Here is a 20,311-nt window from a genome sequence, read left to right as displayed (position 1 = left end):
AAAAGACCATCAAAGTATCTAAGATGAGCTTCTTAGACTTTCCAACTTAGTTTCCTAAGTGGCTCTCAAGGGGAACCTGTGGGTTACTTCACCCTGACACCCTCCTCACCTGCTGCTGCTGCTGATACATTGTGGTCTGCTGGCTGGGGAAGGGGCTGCCGGAAGGGGTGCCTTGAGTGGAGAACTGATTGCCATAGGAATCATGTCTGTAAGACAGACAGAAAAAGATGATCAGCAAAGGGCGCAAAACAGCAAAGGGCGCAAAACAGCAAAGGGCGAGCCACAGCGGCACTGAGACCAGGCTTCTTCACTCACCGTTGCTGCTGCTGCTGTTGCTGTGGAGGGTAGCGGCTAGGGGAATACATCCCCGAGTCTGGGTTGGAAGGCATGAGATTCGGCTGTGGGGCTCCAGTGCCCATGTTTCCCTCAGGTCCTATTCCAGGTTCCGTCCTAAACAAAATTGGAGAAACAGATTGAGTCCACTATAGCTGTGGGGTTCTGGGGTGGGACAGCAATGAGGGGTCATGCTTACCTCACTCTGTCATAAGGACCTCCATAGGGATAGTGCTGTCGTGGTCCCATCGCCACATTTCCCAGCCCAGGGCCAGCAGCTCGGCTGTAGGGGTCCCCCATTCCACCGTTGGGGCCTTGCCCTGAGGACATGAAGGGATCACTCCCTGGAGCTGAGTGCAGAAAGGCAGGCAGTGAGTAAACTGGTAGGTGAGCCAGCCTAGCAATCTACACCTTGCTGTCCTAAAGACTCATGCTCTCTTTATGATTTACTCCTTTTGTTTTCCTAATAGGTTCAAAACAGAGATCTAAAGAGGCCCCAACAAACGAAGATCATGTACTTGTTAAGGGGTGACAAGGCAAGGCCAGGGAGAGGAGACAAGAAAAGAGGGAGGGATGAAGAGGGGTGGTTACGTCTGAATGCCTTATCTCAGAGGATGGCTTGACAAGAACCCTGAACCACTCTCAAGATACCCCCCACTTTCCTGATCTGTCCTCAAGGGCACAAGGCCAATGGCAATTGGTCACCTTTCCTCATGCTGCCATAAGGATCCTTATTTGGCTCGTAGGACATGCGCCCCATCATGTCAGAGGTATTCATACTGGGCTGGTACCCAGGGTTTGGAGTCATGGAATTCCGCTTCTGGAATGTGGGGTCACTTCCATCAGGAAAAGCATCCTGGATCCCGACTGAATTGCTCCTGCTCCAGAGCGAGGAAAGTCAATTAAACCCCAAATAAAGCAATTTCTCTGATAATTCAGGGAACTGGTAGGACAGGCAGAGCAGGGACCAGACCGAGATGCACAGCTCATGCACTTCTGCCCAGTGTCCCCCAAACCACCCACCCCTACTTGTGGCCTTACCTCATGCCTGGCAAGGGGGGGATCTGACTGTGTGGCGTGGATGCTGGAGTTGGTGGCTTCAGGTCTCCTCCTTCTGCCATGGAACTGCTAGTTGACTGAGGTGTCTGTGGCCCCTGCATAGACCCTGATCCCGCTGTAGATAGAGATACAGGGTGAGCAGTAAAGTATTTAACTCTCACAGAAACGTATGCCCTAGGATATTGTCAGAAAAAGTTGTTATAAGGCTAAAGCTAGGGTTCTCTAAAGCCTAAATCACCTTTCTCTCTAGGGAATCCGCAAAACCAGGTAATAAAGAAGGGAATTTGAGGGCTCTATGGCTTCTTGCTTTCACATTTGGAGAATAAGAGTGGTATGGTGATGCCGTCACCATGCTGGTGATTCCTTCAGTCTCTGCCAGTTTCCCTGACCACTTCCCCACTCTGTCTGACCTATTAAACCCTGTAATGCTGGTGCTCAAGCTTCCAGTCACAGCTCATGGAATCATGGGTAGGGAGGTTCCATCCTGCCCCAAACCTACAGTGCATGTTAGGAGCATAGGGGCTCCTATTCTCAAGCATCTAGTACAGTGTCATCACTCAGGTTCAAATGCTCCTCTAAGCTGATGAGCAAAGAACTACTAATAATTAACGTTTCCATTAGTTATCATCATTTCCAGCAGCAAATATCCCACTACTTGGGCCTCCTCAGATGATTCATCTCAGGCATTCATTATACCCTCAAAGGTCAAAACCAGGGCACACATGTTTACACCCACCTTCTAGCTCTGGCCTTTTCCCTCCCCAAGCTTGCCCAGTCCCCCTGAGCCTCCTCTCAGAAAGTGGGGTGGGCAGAGGCACCCCCATCAGAGAGTTCCATTCATGTCCCCTCTCTACCTCATTCCTTCTCATTCATGACCATCTTAGTTCCCTGGGGAATTCAGGGCTCTAGTCTGAGCTGCATTCTAAGGTGCTGACATCAGTGGGCCAAAGCTCCCAGATGGTCCTGCCTCACTGCTACTCGTCATATTTCCCCACTCCTCTGGTATCCCTCCCACTCACTAGTTTACAAACATCTGGCAATATTCCAGGTGCACAATGCAAATGAAAACTTAAAAACTGCTGCAGACTACCTCTCAAGGGAGTCGCCACTGCCCACTCTTTAGTCTGTCAACCTGTCACACCCTGTGGTAGGAGCAGAGCATACATCCCTGGTGGCAGGAACCAGTGAACAAGGAGCTTGGACCCTTGAATGCTACTTACTCTTGAAGGGTGAACCTTGGTGGGGCTGCTCACACGATCCCTACCTGGAGAGGGAGGTTGGATCTTGGGCTGGGACTTCTTAGAATCAGCAGCTGCAAATATGTCTGGGGGAGGGTCTTCTCCCCGTTCAATCTTGCACTCAAAGGCATAGAGACACTGGATATACTGCTTTTTCAAGGAGCTGGCAGCACTGCTTGAGGTGCCGACATTGAGGTTGGTTGCAAGTTCTCGCCATTTTTTGTTCTTGTTGACCTGTGCAACCAACCAGAAGAGTCAGGGTATATCTTCTACCTGGTCTTCTTGCCCACAAGTCCCAAACCCCATCAGGCTACCAGGTACTCATCTCGTATGGAATCACAATTCTTAGTTAACCACAAATGTTAACCCCGCTTGGTGGATAATCCACAACGGACGTTAAATCTGTGGCTGGCTTCCTTCTACCCTCAGCAGGCTTTACCCACAGATCACAACCATCAGTGTTTATTCAAATTAGGGCAAATTTCACATCACTATTAGAGAGAACAGAATTCAGAAGATATAGTTGTTGCTTTACACAAGTGTACTGCTAAAAAATGATGTGCAAATCACCATCAGATCCAAATCATATTTTAAATGCATCAATAAAAATTAACATTTTATAAAATGGAGATGTGGTAATATCAATGACTACCCTGCTTGACTTTGTCAAACCGGGGGTTTTAACATCTGATTTTACTTTAGTGTGGGGCTCCTTGCAGATTTGGCATTCTTGTGCCACTGTTCCCCTGCACCTTAGTGACTTATAACTACAAACCCCTTTCCCTCACCAGTTACTGTTCTGATAGCCCAGGAGATGCTCGAGGCCCTTTGACTTCTTTTGTACCTTCCCAGAAGCCAGCCTACAGTTCTCTGCCTCTTGTCCTCAGCTTCAGGACACGCTAACCAAGACCATTCTCCATTCTCTACAGTTACTCTTTTTGCTCTAGCCAGGAAGGTCTCCTTCTTCATGTATTCTTATGCTTATTCACCCACCATGTGGTAAAAAATACTCTCAAGGGCTGGAAACACTGGCTTTGCAGTCCCAATCTACAAAAGGAGTTCAGTATGTTGTGATAAATGTTAATCTGGTACCGGTGATACCAGAGAGAAGAGTGATAAGGAAGCAAAGAGAGGGACAACCTAACTGGTGGGAAGGTGACTAGGAAAACTTCCTAGAGCAGGTTAAATCTGAGCTGAAGGTTGGAGATGGTGTTGGAAATGTAGACTCCAGACTCTCTCCCATCTTCAGGCCGTCTGAGCCAGTCAATTGGAATGGTCCCTTCACTCTACCTAAACCCTACTTATCCTTCAGAAAAGCTCAGGATTCATCTTTTGCCTTCCAGAAGCCTTTACAAACTAACTTATAACAGCAGTCTTTCTCCTCTGAACTGTCTTTAGAGTTCGATTACAACATAGCATCTAAAAGGTTGGCATCCTTTTGCAAACTAAGAGAGGCCTAGGCTTACTTCATCTTAGGTTCAGAAGCCCACCCAGTTAAAAGTATGCCAAACTTAACCTAATGGACCCTTTCTCTACAGGCAGGAGAGGACTGACTGTAAGAACTAGTACCAGGGAGAATGGCAGGGATAAGCCCAGGTCACCTCAGAAGCCTTCTGTGGCTTTGCTTCCCACGCCACTTATGTGGCAGTGTGCACGTGTCTTGTTTTGTTTTGTTTTCCTTTGTGGGGGAGGGAAATAAAGCCTGAAGGGAGAAGGAATTCATAACTGACTGTTGGTTGGCTTCATTCCAATCACTTTCTTTTCTGCTGGTGACAGCTGTTTTCCTCTTCTGATTTAGAAGGTTTGGAATACATCCCTCCCAGCCACGCCTCCCCGAGCTCAACCACAAACTCAGGCTTCTGGTCTGATGACTACAGAACACACACAAGAGGAAAGTTTGCAAGGCAGTGTGCTGTCTGCCAACGTTGCCTCCTGGGCTGAGGATAAAGCAAAGCTGTAAGGTATCAGGGCAGGAGCAAGGGTCAGGATGGCGTTCAGTCCAGAGGTTTGCAGCAGACGTGAATCCATACACTTTGGTCTCCCGTACAGAGTAACTACACACAATCTCCCACCTACTTCTCCCTTCGTAAACGATTTCTATTAAATAGCTCCTGAAATCCTCTCTCTACTGGGAAGCTTCCTGGAAAGGGTCAGCAACTACTGTGGCTGCCCTTGTACCATCTTGCAGACCAATTTATGTGGCAGACATATTGAAAGATTATTTCCAACTTTTCACAGTCTAGCTGGGTACAAACTATCTCTCCTTTACAAATAAGAAAAATTAGATCTGAGTGGCTATACACTTTGATTAAGGTTAGAAGTGGCTAAGACAGGATTCAAAACCAGACCTATCTCTCTAAATCTTGCCCTTGTCTAGTATGCCAAACTGCCTCCCACAGAATCAGAATGCCCACAGACTTTCCCTATCTTGGCAACTCCATGGGACTCTAGACATGTGGTAAAGTTAATGCTAATAGTTCATGCTACTAGGGAAGTCTCGGCCTCTTGCCTTTGCCTTGTCTTCTGAAAGCCCATGCTCCCAGGTCTATCACTAGGTGACTCAGAGAGCAGGAGAGGGTAATGTGCCTGTGGGATGCATAACACCAGGTGAAGCCACTGAGTACCTTGAGAGAGGTTCAAACCACAGGGAAAGCCAAATGCCAGGCACTCACCTGAGTCAATCCACCAATCTCCTTCACAGATACATAGAGGCGATAGAGGTCCAGAGGTTTCCTACCCACAGCAGGCAGATTTGTCATGCCCATGGCCTTCTCCTCCGTGAAGGCCAGATAACGGTCTACCCACATCTTCCTCTCAGGCTCACCACCCAGCTCATACAACTTGGTGATCTTCTCATTAGTTGTAGTAGAAGAACTGGATTTCTGGAAGGGGCAGGTCAAGATTCTTAGGAACCAGTGAGATTCAAAGCTTATGCTAAGGGTCTTAGAAGTTCCTTCCCTAGAGAGTAGTGATAAACCTTATTCTGGGGTAATTACTAACACCCGCCCTTCCTTTGCAAGGTTGAAAGACCAAAAGGAAGCTAGATCTTCTTTCCGTAAGGAAGAAAAATATTACTGACTATATATTATACATTGGGTGTAATGTGCTAGATGCCTTTATGTGATAGGCATTATGGATTATCCTCCTCTTAAAAGAAAGCAGGCACAAGAAGGCCATGCCTAAGATCTCACAGCTATTAAGTAGTAGGGCTGAGTGACAAATCTTTGTCTATCTGACATCAATGTCACTACTATTCCCATGCTACTTACCCAGGAGCATGGACACTTTTATAGACTGTTTCAGAGAACTCGAGAAATTCAAAATATGATCCTGAGACAATGGGATGGACTAAAATGAAAAGAAACTCTATGTCCTCTCAAAAAAGGGTCTCCCACCTGTTTGAAAGGTTTTGGACAGTATCCTGTTCAAGACAGGAGGATGGCTAAAAGGGTCTGAGAGACAGAGGTGAAGGTCCATAGGAGGTGGCAGCTATGGTTTTTTTTCCTCCCTACTTTATAAGATAAAGAAAATGAAGTACAATAAAGAGTTGAAATGTTTCAAATGACTCAAATGCTGACCAGGTCCCCAGATTGCCACACAGCCCAACAGATAGCACACTCAGGACCAACCTGCAGAGAAGATAAGGACCCTAACTCCACATGCCTCATCTCCCCCTTTGTAGAACATAGGGTACCATTTCTGCTGCTCTGAGTAAAGGTCTAGGAGAAAAAGGGCAACTAGTTGCCTATGGCAAATACCATCTATCACTGCACAAGGACGGGGGTTTCATAGAGAATTCTGAACTATAGGTCTGGCATTTTCCCCACAATGCACTGCTGTGAGAACATTATTATTTACATCAGGTCCTCTTAGGCTAACTCAAACCTAATTCAATGAGCTATTATCCTGAGACCCTTCATGATAAGCAGCAGCAACGTAGCCTTTTCTGAGATCTAGTTGGTGTTAAAAAAGGATAGAGTCTAGTCATCCTCTTTCCTTTTTCCTTCCTATCACTGGAATCAATAGGGCAGAAAGTTGAGAGGAGTCAAAATATAAATGATTACTTTGGATTTGGATTCTGTCTTGGGTGTCCCATCGGCCTTGTTGTTCATTTTGGTGGCTGGAGTTAACTTGACATCCCCAAGGCCCATCATCTCTGGGCTGGCTGCCATCCCTATAAAAGAGAAAAAAATTCTCAAGTTCAATAGGTTTGTGACACGATGACTGCTCTGGAAGAAATCCTTGAGGTGAGCAATGACTAGGACTTACCTGCTGAATTGTTGGCCATGGTTCCACCCATGGGATATGGGGGTCCCTGAGGGTTGATCATGCCAGCCATACTATTAATCCCTTGTCCATAGGGAGGTCCAGTTCCCATTATACCCCCTTGATTCATATTGGGGTAGCCTGGTGGCCTGAGAAAGATGATGAAAAGTGAATGTGGGTGAGTGAGTGAGTAAAAGACAGGGGGTGGGAGGGAGGGAAAGAACACAGTTAGAGACACGGAGCTTTCCAGATTTGGACTTGAGCTAAATAAGGTTGTATGAGTCAAGATCATCTAGTCAGGCTTACAAGGAAAAAGTTTATGGACCCCCCAAAGCACAATCATGCACTACTTGACCTAGATATTCCCACAAAAGGTTCTAAGAGGGTTCAAGCTCCAAATGAGAAACTATAGGTCAATTTTGAAGGAAACGCTCCTTGAAGAATGAAGCCCTACATCTCTTACGTATCATCTCCCTCTAAGACATCTCCAAAGTCGAGCATGTTTAAATCTCCCTCTATGCCAAAAGGTCTAGTTAAATGCTCCATATTACCACTCTTTGTCATGTCGAACCCCAACCAAACTGGAGCCCTCAACAGCAAAGCACCTGGAGGGGCCTTGCATTCTTTCTTTACGGGGCCACTGCAAACTTTGTGCTTTCAGGATTCTAAAGTACTAGCCAAACCCAATTCTTTATAGTCAATCACCCTGTTCTACCTTGGTTCATCAATACCCCACTAGAAGTCACTTTAAGAACTGTAGGCACCAACAATGGAGTACAGACAGAGCCTTTAAAAATAGAGGAATCATATTCAATGAAGTTCATGGCCAAGGAAGAAGACGTGAATCTTCAAGTCATTAAACCAAATCACACGAGTCTTCTACACTTTAGCACCAGAATCAAATGCAAACCACCACATACAACAGTAGAAGAAATGGCAACCACAACCCTGCTTCCTTTATTATTTCTCACACCACAGATCCAAGTCATGTATATCATTAAAAATCTTTTTGGAAACCAAGAAACTAGATTGACAAAAGAAATGAAGAAACTCTGAAGACCTATTTTACTAATCCAAATAACCTGTGCTTTATAAAGTTCTTTACATATATATAATATCTGGTAATGTGAAATTTGATACCAAATTAAGATGCTTAAGAATCAGTATTTTTGTTGTGTTTTTCACTATAAGGAAACCTCGGTTCTAAAGAACTCTCAATAAAATGCATATTTACCAAGATGACATGGTCCAGCAATATCTCAATGACCTGAATGAGTATACAATTTATTTCCTTGCACTGACCCCTCTTCACTTCCCAGGCCTTACCTGTTTTGGATAGAGTTGGCAGCAACATGCATGGCGACAGCAGTTTCTTGAGTTTTCCGGTTCATGCCCCCTGGTGGGGGACACATCCCTGACCCAACCTGAGGTGGCATATTGGCCATGTTAGGGCCATAAGGGCGGTTACCCATGGAGGCGTGACTCATTCTCCCTGGAGGGAGTGTGCCATAAGGTGGGATGCCAGGCTGCCCATGCATCTGACCTCCAGCACCCATAGGGTTCATGCTTCCAGCCATGCCTGCACTGGGGTAGTTAGCATTGGGCAAGGCATTATAGTTTGGCTGCCTGGGATAGCCTCCTGGGAGAGGAAGAAGGAGAGAAGACGCAGAGATTTGGTTAGTGACTCATTAGCAACTCATCAATATCGCTCAAACTCTAAAACTCCAAAGATGATAAACAGGAATCATTTAATATTTGGTCTGGAAAGAGACCAACTTCATGGTAGCCTTTATCCCACTTTAAAAAAAAAAAGAAAGGAAAGAGGAGGCCAGGAGCATATAAAGGCAGTACTTAGTTGTCCCCTCATCTTAAAAGACAGCACAGCACAGAGCAAGGCTGGCGGGCTTTGCTGCTATTCAGGCCCTTCAACTCCCAGAATTCTTTCCTTTCTATACACCCATCTTTCCTTCTCTCCCATCCTCTGTGCAAGACATTCAGCTTTAGTCCATCTAGGGCTAATTCTGAACAAAGATCTATTCTATTAGGACTAATTTACTAAAAAAAAACAAACAAACAACAGAGTATGATAACCAATAATTGTCATTTATTAAATGTCTGTGCTCAATCTTAAGCTAAACACCATATCCCCATTCTACAGATAAAACAGGCTCAGGAATATTCAAGGACTTTCCCATGGTGACAGTCTGCCCTATTTTAGGGCCTGGCCTTGGTGGATTTAAGGCAAAGAACAGTCCTAGTCTTATAATTCAGACAGCAGCATATCAGATAAGGAACCATTTTCTGGTCACACCTATATCCTATATATACTCCCAACTGGGTAGCATACTCACCCTGTGGGCCGTACTGACTCCCCTGGGGACCATAGCTCCCCATGGAGTTCTGCTGGTAGGAGCCCATGCCTGTGTGCATCTGTCCTCCAGAAGGCTGACGCGGAGATAAGGCTGAGCTGGGCTGCGGGGAACTGTACTGGGGCATCTGAGGGTTCCTCTGCATGTAACCTATTTGTGAGTAGTGGCCACATAGTTACTATCTCAGTACAATGGGAACAAATGCTCTCCCCATCCCAGGACTTTGCCATCTATACTTTCTTTAGCAATTAATTGTATGAAGTCTCTATCATATTTGCTATATAATTGTGCCACTTTAGGCACCCTCCTAAGTGACACAGCCATCAACCAGATCATGCCAACTGTTTCCACAAAACGAAGGTCTGAATAGAAAAACAGCAATGACAAAAAAAAACGAATGGTGCAGGATTTAAGGGTAAAGACTTGATGCTGAGTTTTAGCATTTGCTGACCAAATTAGGCACAATGTATGTAGGGGGAAATTCATCAAAACACAAACACTGAGAAACAAAGAATGACTGTGGGGGAACACAGTACTGGAGTCATAATATGGCCAGGCCTAATCTTAACTTTACAATTGTTGCTGGGATTGTCCTAAGTTTCACGGTCATATAGTTCTCTAAAAGCTATTGCACAGGATAATCAAGTGTCGGTCTTAGCCCTCCACCCCTCTCTCAAAGCCCAGGCTTGTACCTCGATCTTGGGCAATGCTCGATTGGTTCATGGAAGGATGCATTATGCTGTCCGACTGGCCACTGGGTGGCCGAGGTGGCATCTGGTTGCCTGCTCCAGACAGAGAAAGAAGTAAGCCAATCATCATGGCTAAGCCTGGAAATTCTAGCTAGAAGGTCAATAGAGCTGGAAATGGCTCCTGGAAAGGCCAAGCACCACCTAGTATCACATATACAGAGAGTTCCAAACTAGGGACTCCCATCTCCCTTCTTCAAATGCTGAAGGGAAACTTTGCAGACAGGAACCAGAGATGCTCTCTCTGCCAGTAGAAGGCTGAAGATCCCTACTATTGTTGTGGGCCAGTCCCCTTTCCCTCTCCCCAAACCCCAGCAGTTGAGGGGTACCTGGCACTGCAGCAGGCGAGAGTGGTCCTGAGCGAGACTGAGCAACACTGGCGGGAGAGCCAACAGGGGACGGGGAGGGGCCTCGGATGCCAGGCAGGTGAGGGGAGGTATGAGGAGAGAAAGGAGACTGAGCTGGATTACTCTGCTCTCCTTGGCTGCTGGAAATCCCTGATGTGCTCACTCCAGGGCTCAGAGCTCCTTCTGTCCCCATGGGGAGATCGTCTATTGATCCAGACAGATCCTGAAACATATGCACAAGGACATGGATTAGCAATATTAGGCAGACTCTTCTTCCAACAATCCTACTTACATGATTATCATTTTCCTTTAACAACCAAGAGCAAACACACTGCACATGTTATGCAGTCATGATACTATAGCTTACAAATGGCCACATAGAAAATACTTTATGAAGACTCTGAGGGCCATATAGTCTTCATCACAACCACTCGACTCTGCTATTGTAGTGCAAAAATAGTCACAGATAATTCATAAAGTTTTACTGGAACACAGCCACACCCATTTGATTATTTGTAAGAACAACTGGCTCACAATCTACAGTTTGCTGACCTCTGGTCTATCCACCAGAAGCAGACCTAGTACTTTTATCTTCTTTCCCAGTCCCAACTTCTATAGTTGTAAGAGACAAGTACTTCAGTAAGAATTTAGTTCTTTTCCCATTGTGAAGCTTTGCAAAACGCTGCCAGGATAGTACCAGGAGCCACAAGAGTATGTTAACAAGTCTGGGCAACAATCACAGAGCTCCTCTCCATCAGATTATTATAACCTACATTTACAAGGACCTACTCCAAGTTACCATATTTTAAAATATAAGGGTTAGGAGGTGGGAAAGGGATATATTGCATAGGAAAGATAATTCTTAACTGCCAAGAAGGTCTCGGACTTAATTCTACCACCTGACCCACAATAGCGATGAGTAAATGCTTACCAACTAAAAAAAAAATTTTTTTTCTCTATCTGTAAATTTTTCAACAAGAACTTGGTATTTATTTGGGGGCTTTATTTGTCTTGAAATAATCAGCAGAGAGTTCACTCTGGGTTGGTAAACTCCAAGATTAGCAATCAGGGGCTCAATATGAAAAATCCACCCCCCCCCAAAAAAAGGAAAAAAAATTACTCCAGGAAATGCACCCACCCCCACCCTCGCCCCATGGTTATTCTCTAGCAATACCAGAATACCAGTGGCTTGATACCACATATTAATTTCGGACTGGGAAGGAACTGCACACTGAAGACAAGAAGAAAGCTTTGAGTATGGGCTCAAGTCTGAGAAAACCCTAATAATCAAATGGTTAAGGAAAGAGTTCTCTTAAAGAGAGACATCCAAAAGAGAAAGAAAATCCAAAGGGGCCTGATTTGAATGGCCTACTTCCACAACAAGCTCACCTTGGAAATATCAGTTCAAGGTGACTCAGACTCTGGAGTCTAACAGTAATATTAGAGGTCAGAGGGCATTAGGCTCTCCCCTAGGTATCTAAGTTGGTCGGACCTTCTACAAACCAGCTGGTTACTTCACTAGGCTGGGAGCATTTCCGCTGAGTTCTATGGGAACAAAGCTTGCCCCGAGGCAAGGGAGGTAGGTAGGTGTGCATTTGTGTCTGCGTCCAGCTCTCAGTGTTAGCTGAGAAATCAGAAAATGCCAGCTTTCCTATATGAAGACCTAGGACACCACAGCATGCTTTAAAAATGCAATTAGAATTAGTCCCAGCATGGAAGCCCTTCTCTAGGTAACACCTAAGGGTCTCTTCCCTCTCAAAGGACTAAAAAGTACCTGGAGTTATAAGAGCCTTGGGTTCATCCCAAGAGATGAGGATTCCATCCACATGTTTTGGGGCTAAGCTATACCAGGGACACCTGGCCTCGAAGCCAGGGAAATTAAACTCAAAGAGGCAGCATGATTACAAGAGGAGCCAGCCATGTATGCCAGAAAGGGCCTCAAAAGCCACTTGTTAAGCTCTAGTCTGTAACAGAAACCCAGCCCAATGCTCTGTTTTAGGGACCTGCAGGTTCCCTCAACATTCTTTCCTACAGTGTCCATTCTTTATCAAACCACCAGCTTCTGGTAACAAAAGCTACTTGTTTACATGAAAAAGAAGTCAGTCTATTTTGGAACAGAACAGGAACCAAAGTCCACCTAATAAGGCAAGATCTTGGTTCTATTCAAATAGCTTTGAAAAATTAAGTGTCTTGAACATTTCTGTCTTTAATTAGACAAGTAAAATATGAACATCCTCATGGTAAAATAAATACAGTTCAGATAGTATAGATAAAGCCAAAGTCCTCCTTTGTTTCTTTCTGCTGCCTTCAACAGAGGAGCCCCTGTTCAATTTGGTGTATATCCTTGGAGACCTTCTGGGGAACTGAGGAGGGAAAAGGAAAAAAGAAAAAAGCCAACAAGCCAGTAACCACTGCTACAGGGCCTGCAGATGCTCCTTCAGCCACACTTCTGTTAAAAACCAGGCTCCCCACAGATCCACAAGTGAATGTCCTAGTCCAGCTAAGCGATTGCAGGAGCCTGAAGGAAACACTGGCAGCCAATGGGGCTGAGCTCTTAGGACCCTGGAGGCATCTGTGGTGTCAAGGTGGTGGCTTCTTTCACAGAAGCACTCTGAGTAAAGCTGTCGGTTTTGGTAAAGCGCCCTGAGCTCCTTGGAAAAAAGGGTTAAATAAAACACTGTCAACAGTAGCCCCATGAGGGCTAGAATGCCTAGGTACAAAATAATGGGGAAGGAAGTAACATTAATCTTCTTATCTCTTTGATTTGGTTGGTTTACGGCCAATCTCTCAAATTGTCATTTTCATCATCAGATGGTAACTGCTCAGCATGGGGGTAGTTGATTAAAAAAAAATTAAGAACCAGAATTTCTCTCCATTATGCTATGATACTATATAGACTGAGGAAAACGCAAGATACTCTTGAGTTAGGAGACCAAGGCCCAGCTCTTGGTATTTATCAATTAACGATCTTGTGCGAGCTGGCAACAAGCTGGGCTTTGGTTTCCTCACTTATACAATTAGAAGACTGGACAAATCTGAGTTTGTGACACACCTGGGGCATACTGGCACCATATAGTCAGGGCCATATTAAATATGCAATACCAGCAGCAATACCCTGCCATGAGAGATGTGACAAAACACAGGGGTACCAGGCTAATCATAAGTTAAATGTTTTTATTGGGAAATGAGAAGGTGTCGTAAGGGCATAAGACTCCAACCCCCCCACTTCCCAAATCTACACAAACAGATATTGCTCTGAACTCCATGTCCTTCTATTGCAAAGGACACACCTCTGCTTTCTATCCTACTAAAAAGCCAGTTTTTCAGGTCTTTTGTTCCACAAAAAGCCGGATGTCTGGCTGTTGAGTCAGACCTCAATGTGCCTAACAAGTTTGGCTTTCCATAACATACTTATCACAGACAAAGTTCAATCAATCCTAGCCCCCAATTCTCCGGAGGTTGGGGGGTGGGCGGGGCGGGGAGGGCTTTAGAATTCAGGACTCACATTCTCAGTTCTCCTGAAAGGGTGTACCCAACAGGTAAGCTTGTAGCAGGACTGCTGAAAGAATTACAGCACTGCCCCTGAAGTGGAAAGAGCTCTTCTCCTGAGTTTGCTCTCCTCTAAGCATAATCCTGCTGAGAGATGGGAAGTGAGGATCAGCCCACTCAGTGCCCTGCCAGTTTTAAGGAAGCAGCAGGGCCAGGCAGAATTTCCTCACGTGTTTCCAACGTGTTTCATGCATTTTATTGCACTCATCTACCATGCAGATCAAAAGCGCTGGAGTGGGTCCAACTATTTCGCACAGAATCTCACACTCCAGGCTGGCTACAGCCCCGAAAGCCTTCGTTTCTTCACTTGAAATACTGCCCAATGTTATTTTGGGATGTGACCTGATAGAGGAAGCCCATAGGGACTCCATGACGATAACCGTTCCAGCTGTGATTGGTTGCCCAGTCCCAGCAAGTGCCAGCATGGGTTTGTCAGGCTCTGCCGACAAACAGAACTCAGCAGCTAACACCTTCTCTTCACACCACAACAAAACCATGCCCGAAATCACACAATCCATACCTCACTGGTGGGGTGGGGGGACTGATGGGGGCGGGAGGGAAGAGTGCTAGTGCTCACACAGGAAGGGCTGCAAGTTCTAACATGAACTAGCTGTCTGATGAAGTACATTTTCAAGCCGAAAGACACCAGATCAGTGTTGGACAAGGGGGGTTTAAACAATCCTCCAACAGAGCCTCATGAGGATGACATCAGTTCATTTTGCTGAGCAGATTAAATAAGATCAACAGGAAAATCTAAAGAACAGTCTCATGGCAATGCTCAGATTCAGGTTTTTCTTATAAACTTGGCTGAATCCTTGAGAAAAGAGCTTTTGTAACCCCCCAGATGGAGTTCTCGTATTCTCTCAGTTGTGAAGAGCTTTTGCCAAGTTATGCTGACTACTACTACTGGCAGAGAAACCACCCACCAAGAGAGCCAGGTAAATCCTACACACATGCTTGTAGTGGTGAGAACCTTGCAACTCAGCCATCTATACTCACTTAAATGATGCTCCTTGAATGAAAAGGCACAGCCAGAAATGACCAAATGTGCACTAGCAATCTGTCAAGTATTTTTCTAGCCTAATATATCCATGACCATGGCAGGAGGATGGCTGCTCCCACTGGAGAATGGGAAGAAATCCTGATGAACACAGACAAGGTTAGAAAACCTAACCCTTGAAGAAGTTAAATGTTTTAACTTCTTCAAGGGTTAGGTTTTCTAATCTAAAAGGAGGCAACAGCTTCGACAAACTTTAAGGAAAAAAGAGTAAGACAAACAATTACATAGGAACCACTTAAGGCACGTAAATTTGAGGAGACCTGGTTTTTCCATAAAACCTTCTTTAACCAACAAAGTTGTCAACGGTCAGGTAAAGAAGAGACTGCCTCTATCAAACACTTCTAAAAATATCCAGCACAATAAAGTTTCATCATAGGTGCTCTTTTTTTCCTCCTCAGTCTTTGCTAAATGGAAGGAAGGGCAATCTGACCTACCCCAGACTGGTAGGGGGTCCAAAGTATAGAAATGCTGTACTGTTCTTCCAATGAATGGTCTCAGCTCAACAGATTAACTGGAATCCTGCCTAGAGACCAGACTAGCTAGTGTCAGCTAAAATGCCAAGAATGAATCAACATGCAGAATAGGCTGCCTCCTGCTACTGGTGGTATTTCTAAGCCAGGGGTTAAGCAGGTGGTAAGGAAGGGGAAAGAAAAGACGCAGAAGGCTGAGACCATCATTTTAGCTTAAGATCAAGCACCACCTCCTATTTGAACTATACTCACTATTTAGAATAGCATAAACTGCTCTAGGAAAGGCTCGAGAACTCTATTTCCTAATCTCTCATCCTAAGTTTCCAAAACCCCTCATCAAACTCCTTCTTCCCTTTTTCTACAATAGGCTATTCTTCTGGGGATAATAGATCATTTCTTTCTGGTACTTTCTGGCTGCCTGGTGAGGGGATGCACAGTAGAGAAGGGTCAAACTCTTCTTGACTTTAGAATGCTTTTTCAGGGCTTACTTCCAAGAGAATATTCCCTATATACACATGTCAAAATTCAAAAATAAAGCTTTAGGAGACCAAATCTCCAAATTCAAAGGACACTGAAAAGAGGAATAAAGTAAGTTCCTTTGTGTCTCCCTCTTGAAGGGAAGAACTGACACACATAAGTGACTATCAAGAGTTCGATTCTAAGGTATGTGGTTGAATCACATTTAGTTCTCACAGTTGTCTTCTGATGTAGGTATCAACCCCATTTTAACAAAGAAGCAGGAAGCTCAGAAGTTAAATGACTTGCCAAAGGGCAGAGAGCTATTACACAGAAGAACTGGGGTTTAAACCCATATTCCTCTGATTCCAAAGCCTGCGCTCTTTCTACCATAAGGTGGAAGCTTGCCACTATCAAAGGCTAGGCACTGTGCTCCAAACAAGGTCAGGCAACAGCCCCTCTCCAGACACGCTGGGTAATTAGCTACCTGACTCTGACAGGCTAATCTCACTTAGCTTCTCTGTCAGGGAAGACTAAAAACCACCAACTCTACAAGTCTACATGCTTCCTTTTTCTTAGCCACTCTTCCTATAAACCACTCTTGCTTTCTAAACCTTCTTTCATGATTTACTTCAAATCAGCCCTTTCATCTTAACTCTCTTAATTTGAATTTACTTTTTCTACACTAAAGGGTATAGTATTTTTTCTCACCTCTGGATATTTAGAAGGGCACTTCAGGTACAAGGGGGAGAGAGAGGAGAGAGTGATTTAGAATTTAAGGAGGCAAGCAGGAAATTAAGTTCCACGAGGGTAAGAAGTATCAGGTCTCTACTGATATTCATATTAGATGTGCTCTAATCCTATTATCAAGCACAAGGGTATGGGGGAGGGGGCAGTGGCATGAGCAGGAGCCAAAACATCCCTGGCTTTGAGGTGTCCTCATCTCGAGAAATTTCAAACCCTGACACTTTCTTCCTCACCCAGCCCTGCAACCTTTCCCTTCCAAACCTGCAGGATAAGTGGGCCTTGTTTAGGGGCTCCATTCCCAAACTACAAAATGGTAAAGCTCTTTTCTGGGGGCAAAAACCAAGCAAGCTTTAATCCCCTGCCCACTGCCAGGCTCCAATGATGGGGCAACAGAGCTCTCTTTGAACGGAGCAAGGTGACCCATTTCCCAGCCAAAGAGGAGAAATGGGTAGACGACCAATTGCTTGACATTGCACTTCAGGTGCAGCAACTACAGGCTAAAATCATATTCTGCCTTGGAAACTTCAAAGATGAGAAAAGCTTTGTGAGGGCAAAGCCTCCATAGTCTCTCCAAAGCTCCTCTAGGCCCAGTGTTACAGGACTGATGGCACTGTGCTGAATTTGCCCTTTTCCCACTAGCCTGTGGGACCAGAGCAAGGACAGGCTATATTCTCCTGTTATTAGTGACCAGAAAAATGTCAGGAACCCAAAACACTAAATGCTTGATAATGTTGTTCAATCAATAATCTACTCAAAAGCATACTCTTTAGATCCAATCTTTATTAGTCCTCTCTTTCCTTTAATCATTGCCCCACCCTAACCCTGTACCTTAACTCTAGACCTCCACATTGAGGGAGGGACACTTGGGTGCTAGTAACAAGGGAACTGACTCTGCTATCTAAAACTGAAAAGTACATCCCCAAATGGGCCATGGCCACTTGGGTAAGAGCTCTTGATAGAACTGCAGTGCAGGGAAGGAACGGCTGTAAAGGAGGCTGTCAGGAGGTGGGGCTCTGTGTCGCTGGAGCAATTTCAATCTCATTACAAAAATACAAGAACCTGCTGTTCTAATCCACCCCAGCAAAATCTCTTGAGGTGGGTCTGACCCTTTGGGTGGAGGCTGAAGGTATTGCTGAGGTGTAAAAGGGGAAGAAGAAAGACTGTTGTGCTGCCTGCATTCCTGCGGTGTGAGCCCCTGCAAAGAGCAGCTCAGCCACTGCAGCAGCCATTGATTTTCCAGGGGTCGATATTCTGCTCCCACAGATCTGCTCGGCTAGAGGTTTAATCACATTGAGTGCTTCTGCTCAACATCTCTCCTGCACTTCCCCCTCCCCAAACCAATAAAACAAACACCAAACACAATGAGAGTTGGCAATAGATAGATGGTGCTCCCCATCCCCAGAGAAATTCTAAGCACCACAACCAAGGGAGCCAAAGCTACATGGGCAGTCCACAGGAAGCTGCAGGGACAGATCCACAGGCTCCAGAGAACATTGTAATCCCTTGACCAATACTCCCATATAGATCTCTCCTAATAATTCAAAGATAAAAAAAGAAAAAAAGATTTACATTTAAAAACCCAGGTTCCTAACTTGTTAAAAAAAAAAAAAAAAAAGATCCTAGAACTCCTACACAGCACTAATCAGATGAAACCTTGCTTTCATTTGTCACAGTCCCCGCCAAACCTGCAAAATACCATGTTACCTACCTGACCAGCCTACTGACACACACTCCTCCCCTACAAAGGCTTCTTCTCATTTGGTCCAGGAAAGATGTGTCTTCTAAGTCAGAAATCACCTCTTGACCAAAAATGTAGAGTGATTTAAGGGTCACTAACTAACAGATACTTCATTCCAAATATGAAAAAAAAGGGAGGGAGGGAGGGAGGGAGGGAAGGAGGGAAGGAGGGAAGGAAGGAAGGAAGGAAGGAAGGAAGGAAGGAAGGAAGGAAGGAAGGAAGGAAGGAAGGAAGGAAGGAAGGAAGGAAGGAAGGAAATTGGGTCAGAGCTGGGCCTGGGTTAGAGCAGTCAAGAGCAGTGCATATTTATGGAATAGGGCTGTTCTAATACCAGCAGGAAATGAACACAGTAAAGCTAGAGAAGGGAGAGAAGTTAGGAACTCCCAAACTTTCTCCAAGTCAAGCATTCCCTGTTAAGAAGGCCAACCACACAGACCTTGTTCCATTATGATCATCAGCTTGAATCCTAGAACTTGAGCGAGGAGGGCAGAAAAAGGGGAGAGGAAAAGAACACAAAAGAAAGCAGAGTTCTAGGCATGAGAAGTATAAGGAGAAGGGGCATTGCCTTAGGCTTCCACCTCATCTGGCTGCTCCTCAGTATTATATTAACCAGAAAGCAAGCAAGGATGTAATAATGTACATAACTGAGGAAGGCAAAATTGGCACTGTGCTGAACATATAGCTTAGACCAAGGTCTGGTCTGGATTGGATGACCTTCTTGGTTTGGTATTTGAAGCCCTAAATTTACACTTGCCAGTGGTCTTTCCTATCACAGGCCTACTGGCTTTTTTATTTGGAATTTGGTTTATCTCCTACCTTCCCCAAAATGTCAGGAAATGACCTTCACTCATCTCAGTTTACAATAGTCAATATTCCTCCCAATCAAGGCTGGCCTTAAGGGACAGGTTTGCTGACTTTCACTCCAGCCTTCAACTCCTAGTTCACATCTTCAACAAGGCATGGTTTTTTAGCTTCCTTGGGAAAGGTCAAATGGGAAGGAAGTGAGCTAACAGCTTGGAGGTGAGTTCTGCCTCAGAGCAATCAGAGATTATGTCACAATACCAGACAATTCTATGCTGATACCAAGTAGGGATGGTGGAAGAGGTTCAGGCCACAGAAGTGAATGGAGCAAGAGATCAAGCACTGGTCCCCAAAGAGACAACACTAGATCACATACCAGTTTCATCACAGCTTGCAGGTAGAACATCAAACACTATTACATGAGAAATATAAGAAAAAAAAAACAACAGCTAATTCCATGCTTGATTTATCAGGTATGTTAACATAGTTCCACACCTAGGGGTCCTCTCCTCTGGACCAAGTTTAGAGGAACAAATTCTCATTCTGGTGTAGAGTGGTTTCATTAAGGATAACATTGCTAGGAGGACTTGGTTTACATATATTGTTCAAAAAGCTCAACCCTCCACTCCTGAAAGAACAGACAAGAAATAGCTTGGCAATCATATCTGGGGCTGGCTTTCTGATTTTGGTTCGTCTTTTGGAGAACTACAATGGCAGCTTTGCAAAAAGCACCAAGAGAAGAGAAAGAGAAAGGGGGATGGGTAAAGGAAAGCCATTATCACCAAGGAAACTGAATTCATCCATATGTTGATTCAGGAATTGCAGAAAAATCTTAGTTTTGGGGGTTTCTTCCTTCCAAAGTAAATGCTTTCTACATCTTCCTAGACAGTAGACCTAAATCCAGAAACTATAGTATCACTACTTTTGCCAGGAAATCTCAACCCTACATCTTTCCATACCTTCCTTCCTTCTTCTCCAAAGAGAAGAGAATATGGAAGACAAAAGTTTTTTTTTTTTTCTTTCTAAATATGGCATTCTTAATGGATGATTTTGCTGATTGTTTATAGGAGTTGATCCTAATAGTAAAAGCACTGGCCTAGAAGTCAAGGAATTCAATGTTCTCATTTATTGA

General features: G+C 44.8%; 1 protein-coding gene across 2 annotated transcripts in view; it reads right to left on the bottom strand.

Annotated features, from left to right (window-relative positions):
• ARID1A (AT-rich interaction domain 1A) overlaps nt 1–20,311 on the bottom strand; it is a 63,030-nt gene that overhangs the window by 5,544 nt on the left and 37,175 nt on the right. Inside the window, exons 5-17 of one of the 2 annotated variants that reach the window (XM_011357672.2) lie at nt 10,341–10,581; nt 9,958–10,047; nt 9,248–9,415; nt 8,223–8,535; nt 6,900–7,045; nt 6,695–6,804; nt 5,303–5,512; nt 2,657–2,864; nt 1,375–1,507; nt 1,039–1,214; nt 533–683; nt 316–450; nt 110–206 (exon numbers count right to left, since the gene is read on the bottom strand). In XM_011357672.2, coding sequence (XP_011355974.1) covers nt 110–206; nt 316–450; nt 533–683; nt 1,039–1,214; nt 1,375–1,507; nt 2,657–2,864; nt 5,303–5,512; nt 6,695–6,804; nt 6,900–7,045; nt 8,223–8,535; nt 9,248–9,415; nt 9,958–10,047; nt 10,341–10,581 — 2,178 coding nt within the window. The remainder of the gene's footprint in view (nt 1–109; nt 207–315; nt 451–532; nt 684–1,038; nt 1,215–1,374; nt 1,508–2,656; nt 2,865–5,302; nt 5,513–6,694; nt 6,805–6,899; nt 7,046–8,222; nt 8,536–9,247; nt 9,416–9,957; nt 10,048–10,340; nt 10,582–20,311) is intronic. The other variant, XM_011357673.2, reaches the window with a different exon arrangement.

This window comes from Pteropus vampyrus, unplaced genomic scaffold, assembly GCF_000151845.1.
Source record: "Pteropus vampyrus isolate Shadow unplaced genomic scaffold, Pvam_2.0 Scaffold36, whole genome shotgun sequence".
In the NCBI taxonomy this organism is placed as follows: domain Eukaryota; kingdom Metazoa; phylum Chordata; class Mammalia; order Chiroptera; family Pteropodidae; genus Pteropus; species Pteropus vampyrus.
The sequence above is the reverse complement of the archived record's forward strand: the minus strand, read 5'-3'. Positions and strand labels throughout refer to the sequence as shown.